The 12331-nt window shown below is 42.1% G+C and overlaps 1 protein-coding gene across 4 annotated transcripts in view; it reads right to left on the minus strand.

Moving 5' to 3' along the window:
- Window positions 1-12331, minus strand: part of LOC144685870 (myotilin-like) — a 140923-nt gene that overhangs the window by 100164 nt on the left and 28428 nt on the right. For all 4 annotated transcript variants that reach the window (XM_078550856.1, XM_078550857.1, XM_078550855.1 and 1 more), the window contains one exon: window positions 3347-3608. In XM_078550856.1, the coding sequence (XP_078406982.1) occupies window positions 3347-3608 (262 nt within the window). The remainder of the gene's footprint in view (window positions 1-3346; window positions 3609-12331) is intronic.

A 12331-nucleotide genomic window follows, 5' to 3' on the forward strand; every position in this document is an offset into this window, starting at 1 on the left:
CACAGGAAGGCCAAGAATTGACGATGGATTCCATGACATGCCACACATTCACTTAAGTTGACATTTAAAGGGTACAACTGTAAAATGGGAAGTACAGTGAAAAGAAGCACTGATCAGGTGCTCGTCCTTAGTTGCTCTGAGAAAATGGTGTTGGGTCTTCTTGAACTGCTGCTGTCTTGTAGTATGGTGCTTCCACAATGGTGTTCATTGGGGATTTTCATGATTTTGACAATGATTCCATTGTCAGAGAAAGAGGTCTTCTTACATGATGTCACTGCTCGAAATTAGAGAGTGGAAACTCCCATTTGATGAAAGCTGGTCAGATTATCAGGTGCACAAGGGGCCACGTGGGTGCAATCAGTGACTCAGACATTTTGGAATCCTCCAATCTGTATAACCGCAGTGCCCCATCCTGTTGGGTGCAAACTAAACATCTGTTCAGTGAGGTGTTGGTGATGGTTAGCACCATTGCTGCTCTGTTATTTCAAAGTCACAGAATTTCTCCTCTCTCATTATTCTCTTGTTTTTTTCTTCTCCAAACAATTACTCCTGTTGTAACTACAGGTATGATCAGTGCTTGTTGTAGCAACACATTAAACTAATCTGCCATTCCAAATTATGTTGGGTCTTCTCGTCAGCATTGGTGTGCAGCTACTTAATCCCCTCAACTTCTTAGGGTTTTGTCAGGGTGAATAGAAAAGACAGTTCTTCTGGTTGGGAGTCAGCAATAAGGGGTTATTGATGTAACATTGTTAGGAAGAGAGTGAGGAAAGGGATTAGGAGGAATTTCTTTCCACAGAAGGTTGTTGGAACATTAAATACTTTGCCACAAAGTGCATCTCATCAACAATGTAATTATATGCACAGTACAAAGTTTTGATTTGGCTATTTTACAGAAGTGGAATGACTTGCAGCTGAATATATTACTGTTGTAGTCCATTGCAGCTTGTACAGTAGAATAAGAAAGAATGTGCAATATAGCACCTTTCACTACCTCAGGATGTCCCATGCTCTTCAAAGTCGATCAAGTACTTTTTAATTGTAGCTACTGTTGTAATGTGGGGAAATGCAATGGCCAATTTGGTGCATAGCAAGGTCCCATAAACAGCAATGAAAAAAATGACCAAATAATTTGGTTTGTTGATGGTTGTTGAGGAATGAATATTGGCCAGGATAGCAGGACAATTCCCTTACTCTTCTCCAATATTGCAGACCTGGCTTCCTCAGTTCTGCACTGAAGTGTCAGCTTAGATGATGTGCTAAAGACCCTAAAGAGGTGTTAAATCCACAACCTTATGATTCAGAAGTGGGAGTATTACAGCTGAGCCAAGGCTGACACCTTATGCTTTTAGTGTGCATTTATGGTGGCAACGGCATACTGTGGAGTGCTCCATATTGAGAGAGAACAGAAATCATGAGCGAGAGCAAGGCCTTGTGGAAAAATCAGTACAAGAAATATGATATTTGACAGAGGAGGCAAACTGAGAGAACAACAATAATCAGCAGATTGAAAGGATATTAAAGAAGGAAGAGTGAGTAAAGAACAAGGTATGGTGAATTAGCTATTAAGAATTGTGGGGAGGGATAGTGAAGATGAAATGGTATACAAAATTTGAGAGCATTTCTAGCAGAGGGGGTCCTTGACTCAAACCCTTGAGTGTAAACCATTGCTGAAAACTCTTCACATTAGCAGAAAGAAGAGGTCCGTAGTTAACTGTTGCTTTTCGCCAAGGTCTGTGCTTACATCCTGTGTATAAACTTGGCTATTTTTGACGTAAATCTTACCTTTTTGAATAGATTCTTCTCTGAAGGACATGTCCAAGTTCTACATGGGCATTCTCAGTGTAAAGCTTCAACATGTTTCTTTTGCATACAGAAAATGTTTCTCTAAGACTGTCTTGAATTCATGTGGAATAGTTAAAAGCCATCAGATAACATTGATGTAATGTAATGCACATCACAGTGTTTGTATGGCATGAAGTATATTATTAACTTCAAATTTAAAGAACTTGATTTGGACTGCTTTTCATTAACATAATTGTCAGCCAATCAGATATCTTTATATTAATGTATCTAACAACAATATACCCCAAACAGTTCAACCTGTCAGTGATCTACAATTGTAGGTTTTTCAGTTCCATAAATCAGTTCCACAAATCTGTAAATTATTTTTTTAAAAATTGTATAAATTTCTTTTTTCCATTTCATGCCTTTAACTTGAATTGGCATTCCTGCTTCTAGACTCCAGTGACTGACAGAAGAACCTTGCTGGATCCAAATTATCCACGCCAGTGAAAATCTTGACAAACTCTAACAAATCTCTTCCTCTTCATTCTAGAGACTAAAGTTTCATGATAAATATTCTTTTCTTATAACTCTTAATTCAGGAATCTGACCTGTAGCCCTTCTCTGAATTTCATCCAATAATTTTACACCTTTCCTGAAACTGCACTCTGTACTCCAGATCCAGCTTCAACAAGGCCAGGTTAAACATCAACATCATCGCTGACTTATATGTAACATCCCCAATATTACACCCAACACTTTACTTCCTTCCTTGACCACCTGTGAACAATATCCACCTGTCCCATCTTGGTAGCCATTTCTCTGTAGATGAAATCTCAGGAGGTGAACTAGCAACTTCTAACCTTGATCAATCACAGCCAGCCTCAAGGTCAGTTGCCTTAAGTATGTTATCACCAAACATGCACCCACATTCTCACTTCTACCTGACCCCACCAATGTGAGACTCACAGATTATTAATTTGAAGAGTCATTCTTTCTTTGAAAAAATGGGCGTAACATTTTCTATTTTCTGATTCTAATGAGCTATGAGGGAGAAGTATTTGCAACCTCTTCAGTTAATTACACCTGTCCACTTAGATTGAAATTGTCCAATTGTTTAACTTACACTTTCTAAACTTTCCTGCTGCGCCTTCCTTTTTGATACTGAAGATTTCTAGTCTCCTGTTGACACTCAAGCAACTCTGCCCCATCTTTCAGTGGTTAAAAACAGCAACAAAATAATGATTTAGTAATTCATTTTCTGTCTTCACCACCATCTCCTACAGTTTTAATTATTAGTTCAGCCCTCATTTGCCCTTAAAATTAACAACTGAATGGTCACTAGATGTCAACAACTCCCTTAGTTCAACTTGACTTATTATTCTCTCCGCTAGTTAGAAGAAAACCAGTATTGCCTTCCTTCTTGTGGGTTCCCTCATTTGTTTAAGAAATAGATTCCTGAATTATTTCAGCAAACTCCCTTGTGCACACATATTGTCCCACTATAATTCCCAGTCTATGTCTAAACAGAACATTCTGCTACGATTATGTGTATACTCACAGTTCACGATTGTGATTTGGTGCTTGCGACTTCTTTGATGAAGAGGTGTCTATATCAGGGCAAACTTCAAGGATCTGAGCATCTGAGCCAAGTGTGACATGCTTATATGTGTTTTGCCTTATGTTTTCCAATAGACACTGCTTATTGTGGTCTAATGTAGTTTGTATGCCATTGCCATTCACAAAGTTTGGCTGTCTCGGGGAGCTATCTGGATGTATTCCTGTGCTGGACTGGAAAACTTGAGCTTGAGTCTTCTGATTTTCTACAAATATAAATAGCAAACAATGTAATACATCATTAACAACGCTCATTGATGTAGTTTTTTTTAACAATTTAATAAGTAAAATTAGTACTTGCATAGGGCTTGATTTTCCATGTTTGTGCCTTACCCATTGGCTGCTCATATTGGGCATTTATGAAAGTGCCATTAAAATGAACGGATAGAAAATACTGAGCTCTATAGCTAGTCATTGCACAAAACGTGTAACAGAAATGCCAACTCTCCCAAGAGATGTGATTTCTCTGTAAAATTAAGCCTATCTTGCGAGAGTGCTCTGAGGTCTCCAGGTTTAACATAGGCTGCTACGCCTTTGGGGAACATGTTTTCTACTCACACAATTATGAATAATTGCTTTCTGAAAGGAGACTTAGAAAATATTTATTTAACTTCTGAAGGCTTTAACTTGAACAAAATACATTTTCTAGCATTTTTCTTTTGATTATTGCTCGGGGAGCCAGGTTGTACCTGGGTTGCTGACTCTGTCTGCTGATCGGCGACATGGTTACGGATAGCAACTCTGCAAAGCTCCAAAACATCACTCATCACTTTTAAAGAGGAAAGTATCCCACTATTGTTAAAGGCACAACACACACTAATCATGTAAACAATTGCAGCAGTACAATTACTGAATAGTTTATAAATTTTCCTACACCCAACTTTTGCGTAAAATATACATAATATGAAAGCACACGTTACATTAAGATTAAGTAAATCATAAGTGATAGAATATTTTATGAGATTGATTCATCACTTATAAATCATTTTAGAAGTTATAAATAAACAAATAATAACATTTTCTATTATTATTGCCTTTACTTAATCTGAATGTAACCTGTGCTACAACTCCACTTATATAATTTAAAATGGTAAAATATAAAATGTAATTTTCTTTTCAAAATATTCATCTGAATGCAAAAATAATTATTTTCATGTTCAGGTGATTAAATGCTGAAACATGGTCATGCCATTGATATTTCTATCTGCTTACATGGGGTTCTGTTAGTAGGATGGTTCATGTTGCTGGGGTGGAACGCCACTAATGGCATTTCAGTTAACTGACTCATGATCCAGAGACCCAATCGCACTGGAGACCTAGCTTGTCCTGAGTCTTGATGTTGTAATCAGGTCTCCATTTACAACTATACGTGATTTTATATTTGATACTTCTACAGGTCTCGTGATAGGAAAGTGACATCTGTACCTTAACTTCCTGTGTTTACATTGTAAAATCTAATACTGGTTCCTAGCAATAGAATCAAAAGTTCGCAAAAATCTGTGACTACAAATCAGCTGACAGGATAAAGGAGACAGCGTTAGAAATGTTAATCTAGGGAGCCAATGCGCAGAGTTCAAGCTCGGATGATCAAAATGACAAAACTAACAATATTAAAAGGATGGAACGCGATTTCCTCACTAATGAGAAGATCAAGGATCTTTGAACATTGCACTCTGGGACCTGCATTTTTGCGCAGACAGAGAGGTTCTCATTCTTTGCAAAAATGTTTCCAGAGGCCTGAATCCAGAAATGCTGCCCCCGAACCCGACCCCCATAATTTTCACAGGGCGGCAGGGAATGGCAACGGGCCAAGTCAAGCTTTGCACATCCGTGGTTCATGGAGGTAGTTAAAGTGCAGTTGCCTTCAGTCTTATCAAATTTTCACAAGGAGGGAGACGTGTGCTCATTAGACCTGGTTGGAGAAGGTCTACATTTAACAGAGTTCTTTGGAGAGGTAGCGTATCCTTTTGGAGAGGTAAGGTACCCTTTTGGATATGGTCCCGGGACACCTTTGAGAGAGGTCAGGTGCCCTTTGGGAGAGGTCAGGACCCTTTTGGGATTGTTAAAAATGGACATAAAAAGTGGGTAAACTCATTGGAACTGTCAAGCTCATTGGAACTGTAAAAGGGAACTGTCAAGGGAGCTGTAAAGACATTTAAATCTCCTGCCCTTTAAATATTTGGAAAAAAAAACTATAATGCAGTGTTGGAAAAAAATAGTGCTTCCTATTTCATTCTGTCAGTTGACATAAACCTGAGGGTTACCCTTACAGGATTAGTGCTGCATGACTGATTTTGCAACCTATCATTATCACAGTGGGATGCCTGTCAGTTCACAGCTTGACTGACATCTCCAAGTGCTTATAAAGCCTTTGAAGTGGGCTCTGATTACAGGTGCTGGTTCTTCTAAGGGATTAGAGGAATTTAAATGCAGTGAATGGGTTTTTATCAATGAGTGTTTTTTAAAATAGTGAATTCACCAATAGATACTTAGGACCATTAAGTAAAGCTCTTTAGGTCTGCCCAGGGTGGATACTGGGTGAGTTGGCTTGGAGGATGTTAGGGAAAAGTATGGTGGGTGGGGTCATGGGTTGGCATGAGGTGCACTAAGTTGGCATGGGAGCTATAAATGGGCAAGGAGTGGGTAGAGGGGCATAGATTGTCATGGAGAATATGAGGGGTCATGAGGTGGGTAGAAGGTCATAGGTTGGCATGGAGGGTGTGAGAAGCCATGGAGGGTGGGTAGGGGGCATAGGTTGGCATGGGTGGTATGAGGGGCCAATGGGCTGGATGAGGCACATGAGGTTGCATGGGTTGGCATGGATGGGGCATGAGGAAGGTGTGGGGTTGAGGGGCTGAGGGCTATTTTTGATTTTATTCTTCTTTTCATAGTGCTGGAGCACTGAGGTGGGCCTTTACACCCAGCTCAACTCCACTCCCGGCAGCCCCTGTGCCGCCTCTGAACTGTTTCCAGGGTGGCAGGCCTGATTCCCATTTCACCCCACACCACCCCCAGAATGAAAATCCAATCATCCAGGACACTTTTTTTGGGTTAGCTTTGTAGAGCCAAGAATTGCCCCGATGGCGAAAATTCACATCTAGATCTGCTTTTATAACCTGCAAGACTGGGTGTATCTTCATAAGATAAGGCTTGAAGCATTTGTAGCCATCTTCAGCCAGAAGTGCCGAGTGGAGGATCCATCTTGGCCTCCTCCTGGGGTCCCAGTAACACAGATGCTAGCGTTCTGCCAATTTGATTCACTTCAGGTGAAATTGAGAAACAGCTGAAGGCACTGGATACGGCAAAGGTTTGGGGCCCTGACAACATTCCAACAGTAGTACTGAAGACGTGCCCCAGAACTAGCTGTGCCCCTAGCCAAGCTGTTCCAGTACAGAAATAACACTGGCATCTACCCGGCAATGTGGAAAATTGCCCAGGTATGAACTGTACACAAAAAGCAGGACCAATCCAATTGATTATCGCCCAACAGTCTATTCTTGATCATCAGTAAAGTAACGTAAGGGGTCATTAACAGTGCTATCAAGCAGAAGTTGCTTAGCAGTAACCTACTCACTGACACTCAGTTTGTGTTCCAGCAGGGTCACTTAGCACCTGTCCTCTTTCCAGCCTTGTTTCAAACATGGACAAAAGAGCTGAACTCCAGAGGTGAGGTGAGAGTGACAGCCCTTGACATCAAAGCAGCATGTGACTGAGTGTGGCATCAGGGAGCCCTAGCAAAACTGGTGTCAATGGGACTTGGGGGAAAACTCTCTGCTGGTTGGAGCACAAAGGAAGATGGTTGTGGTTGTTGGAGGTCAGTCATCTCAGTTCCAGGACATCATTGCAGGAGTTCCTCAGGGTAGTGGCCTGGGCCCAAGCATCTTCAGCTGCTTCATCAATGATCTTCTTTCCATCATAAGTTTAGAAGTGGGGATGTTTGCTGATGATTTTACAATGTTCAGCACCAATCGTGACTTCTCAGTTACTGAAGCAGTCCATGTCCAAATGCAGCAAGATCTGGGCAATATCCAGGCTTGGGCTGACAAGTGGCAAGTAACATTCGTGCCACACAAATGCCAGGCAATGACCATCTCCAACAAGAGAGAATCCAACCATTGCCCCTTGACATTCAATGGCATTACCATCACTGAATGCCTCACTATCAACATCGTGGGGGTTACCATTGACCAGAAACAGAACTGGACAAGCATGTAAATACTGTGGCTACAAGAGCATATCAAAGGCTAGGAATCCTGCAACGAGTAACTCACCTCCTTGCTCCCCAAAGCCTGTCCACCATATATAAGGCACAAGTCAGGAGTGTGATGGAATATTCTCCACTTGCCTGGATTAGTGCAGCTCCAACAACATTCAAGAAGCTTGACACCATCCAGGTCAAAGCAGCCCACTTGACTGGCACCCTATCTATAAACATTCCCTCCCTCCGCCACCAACGCACAGTGGCAGCAGTGTGTACCATCTACAAGATGCATTGTAAGAACTCACCAAGGCTCCTTAGGCAGCACCTTTCAAACCCACGACCACTACCATCTAGAAGGACAAGGGCAGCAGATAGATGGGAACACCACCACCTTGAAGTTCCCCTCCAAACCACTCACCATCCTGACTTGGAAATATATCGCCGTTCCTTCATTGTCGCTGGGTCAAAATCCTGGAACTCCCTCCCTAACAGCACTGTGGGTCTACTTACACCACATGGACTGCAGCGGTTCAAGAAGACAGCTCACCACCACCTTCTCAAGGGCAATTAAGGATGGGCAATAAATGTTGGCCTAGCCAGCGACATCCATATCCCATGAATGAATAAAAAAATATATAAATACTGTGGTTACAAGTGCAGGTCAGAGGCTGGGAATTCTGCAAAGAGTAACTCAACTCCTGACTCCCCAAAGCCTGTCCACCATATTCAAAGCACAAGTCAGGAGTGTGATTGAATACTCTCCACTTGCTTGGATGAGTGCAGCTCCAACAATACTCAAGAAGTTCAACACCATCCAGGACAAAGCAGCCCACTTGATTGGCATCCCATCAACCATCTTAAACATTCACTCATTTCGCCATTAACGTACAGTGGCAGCAGTGTGTAGCATCTACAAGATGCACTGCAGTAACTCACCAAGGCCCCTTAGACAGCACCTTTCAACCCCACGACCTCTACCACCTAGAAGGACAAGGGCAGCAGATACATGGGAACATCACCACATGCAAGTTCCCCCCCAAGTCACACACCACCCTGACTTGGAACTATATTGCCAATCCTTCACTGGGTCAAAATCCTGGAACTCCCTTCTTAAAAGCACTGTGGGTGTACCTACATTACATAGACTGCAGCGGTTTAAGAAGGCAGCTTACCACCACCTTCCCAAGGGCAATGGGATGGGCAAGAAATGCTGGCCTAGCGAGTAATGCCCATATCCCATGAATGAATTAAAAAATGACCTGTAAGAGATTAAACAAGCCATTAATAAGCTTTATAAACCAAATGCGAATCTACATTGGTTTGTTTGAAAAAAAAAGCAATTCATAATTATTATACAAAATCTCTTGAGTTTTAAGAGTTTTTTTCCCCTGATTTAAGAGATGGTAGCATTGGCATTACTGCTATAGCTGACAGCAAATTTGAGTGAACTCAGAAAATGACCCCAAAATTGCGTTGATGGAGTGGAATTTTGCTAAATGCTGTGATAGGAAGACAAAGGTTCACTTCCACAATTCAACAGGCTGCAGGGCTCAGTTCTGAGGTGTGCCATCATGGGGAGCCAAACATCAAGCAAAAGCCAGAATCCTCTCACAGGAAGAGTCAGCATCCTAAATGGCTTTTGCACAATTTTTGATGATTAGCCATATAGTTATATTGTTAAAAGTCCAGAAAAAGGCTTTGGAGCACATCTTTATCAGCCAAAGACTGTACATAACTTAGGGTTATTATTGCAAAGGAGGGAAAGACTGGCAAAGTTTAAAAAAAGGAAAATATAATAGTGTCCCTCAGCCAGTGACCTGAACACAACTCTTACAATCATACTAATCACCTCCGGTAAATTTGTCCCAGGCCACCAGAATGGAAGCTTATCATCTCCCACATGATTTACTAAAACTGCTTTATTCATTGAAGAACATTTTTTTGATTAATATAATTTCAGATAGGAGCTGAAACTTCCTTCTGGGCTCTGTTTTTTTTCATTGTGGCCCAGAGTTCTGCTTCCATACATTATTGAACAAGATGAGAGAGTGTCCAGCAGCAAGGAAATTGCTGGAGTGGATTAGCAATTACATTGTGATCCATTAATAACTATATCGGGGAAATACTTGAATTAGCATGCTTTTTTTAAAACCTATGTCTGAATGTAATGTTGCTGTTTGGCTTTGCTCACAGGAGTCACATACCATTAAAAGGAGGTTACGTTAAAACATTTTCCACAAAAAAAAAATTTACAGAATGTATTATTCTTATCCAAATTTGTAAATATTGAATTATATTTAATTTCACATCCCAAAGAAATTTATGTTGAAACTGCTTGCATTCCTTCTAGCATATGTGTTTCTTCGCATGAGTGTGCTGAACAGCAGGAAGGACTCAGAACTAAGAATTCTAAAACTTTAATAACAAGTAACTTTTGAAAATTTAATTTAATTGAGGTGAGGGATGTTAATGCTGGTGAATAGAACACTATCAGACATTCACTGCCTCTATTCAGTAAATCCCTCTCCTCTGCCACAACAGTTTACCTTAGCCCAACTTCAAAGAAGCACCATTTGCTCCACCAATATGATATTTTACAAACCTCCTCCACCAACCAGTTCTTACTGGGGTGGAAATATGTGCTCATCTAACTGAGAACAGATCAAAGCATCTGTGCTTGCTTTGCAGAGTACCAACATTGTAAGTATTCATTTTGAAAACTATTAACTGTATTCTTCTAGAATCATAGGGTGAAATTCTCCCATCCTGCCCACGGCAGGTTTCGTGGAGGGTGGGAGCGGAGAATCCAGTGGGAGGCAAAAACTTGTAAAACCAGGTTGCAATTCCCCCGACGGTGTTTTCATGGCTGGTCGGTTATCCCGCCGACGAGTGGTGCGAACGCAATTTGCATTCACTAGCCTGTCATGAATGCTCATTAAAACAGCTGCTCGCTGGAATCTTGCCAAGCTTTCCAATCTTGCGACACGCCAGCAGGAAATTACCTCAGTGTCAAACCCGTTTGAAAAGGGATAGCGTGCACAAGTCGGACCTCAGTTCGCTGCTAGCTTCGAGGTGAGTGGAACGTACTTGCCGTAGCGCTGCTCCGGTCTTGTTGCAATGAACGCCACTCTGCTGGGGCTATAGGGTTGGACTGTTCCTTCTCTTTGCTTTCATGGTGCCAAGAAACACCACTGTGCTGTGGTACTCATGCAGGCCTCCACTTTCAGAGACTAGCACTTCAACCGAGGGGTAGGGCTGACAAGCACAAGGGGGGCAATGGGGAGGGAAGGCTGTGGAATAGCAGTCAGGGGGAAGGGTGAACATGAGGGAGGCCTTTCTGGGGTCGCCCTCTAACCTCTTGTTGCTGCTGGAGTAAGCAGGAGCCTGCTTAGAAAGAAAGGAGGAAGACTTCCTTGAGATGAAAGCCACTTAAAGCCAAAGGCTTCATTAGCACTGATAAAGGGCTACTCAGAACTCAGTGGCTTCTCACCACAGTCACTGCATCTCAAGAGCAACACATAGGGAATGTAGAATTTGGGAATGCAGGCAATAGTGAGGGAGATACAACTGTATCACATATGACATTCCATCAATGAAGGCCTGTTATGTGTTTACCACATTTGACATTCCTAATGGGCCAATGGGCATCCACTCATTGACTATGAGCAACTGATTGTCCATTAATATGCCACATCAGCGATTGGAGCACAGAGCTAGGTTGGGTCAATCATCTCAATTAAACTTTAGCATCCCATGCAGAGTTCAAGATGTTACATATCTGCAATGCCATCTTGGTCACCTCGATGTGTGTGCTAGTGTCTCAGGGACAAGACATCAGCCACCATGCAAGTAGGTCAGGAAAAACTATGGACCCTAACAGTCTCCAAATGTGTCATCCTCTGAGCTTCACTTTCTTGCCCCTTGAATCATTAATGTCTTCAACGTATCCTCTCAGAGAGAGGGCAAAAGCTGGCATGGATCCAGGGCTCAATGTTGCCTTTGTCAGGGTCCTAATGCAACGGAGGATGCGAAAGAGGGAGAGGCGACTCTGCACGCAGCTCCAGCAGGAGGGACATGGTCAAGCTGAGCCAGAGCACGAACAGGAAGGTCAGGAGGAGAGACCCAGATAATTGGGGTAACTTGCCAGACCTAGGGTTTATTGTAGAAGAGTCTCCTATTTACAAATGAGTGAGAGGCAATGCCGTGTAAGTCTGCACTTGTCCCAAGCTCTGGTACATCACGTATGCCACATTCCTTGGGAAGACCAGATGCCACGTGGAGTTGGAGGGTATCCCCTGCCAGTGGGAGAATATTGCCCATAGAATCAGCACAGAAGGAGGCCATTCAGCCCATCATACCTGGGTTTGTATCAGTATCAAATGCTGCTAAACAGATAATATGTTCAACAGATTAGCTGGGGCATTACATTACTCCCTCTTTCACATCTGGGACCTGTGTTCAAGTCCCCTGCAAACTGATGCATTATTGTCTCCTTTGATTGTTTTTAAGATCGTAAGTTTAGAAAGTCTTAATCTAGCTCCATTGAGTGTGAGCCCGCATCTCAGCTCTTCCCATAAATTGACACTGCTTAGACAATCTTACTCCAATACAAGAACTTAAGAACACAACAACATAAGAAATAGGAACAGGAGAAGACCATACATCCCATTGGGCCTGGTCCTTCATTCGATATATGCATGGCTGATCTTTGGCTTCAACTCTACTTTT

The sequence above is a fragment of the Cetorhinus maximus genome, chromosome 10 (genome assembly GCF_964194155.1).
Source record: "Cetorhinus maximus chromosome 10, sCetMax3.hap1.1, whole genome shotgun sequence".
Lineage (NCBI taxonomy): Eukaryota > Metazoa > Chordata > Chondrichthyes > Lamniformes > Cetorhinidae > Cetorhinus > Cetorhinus maximus.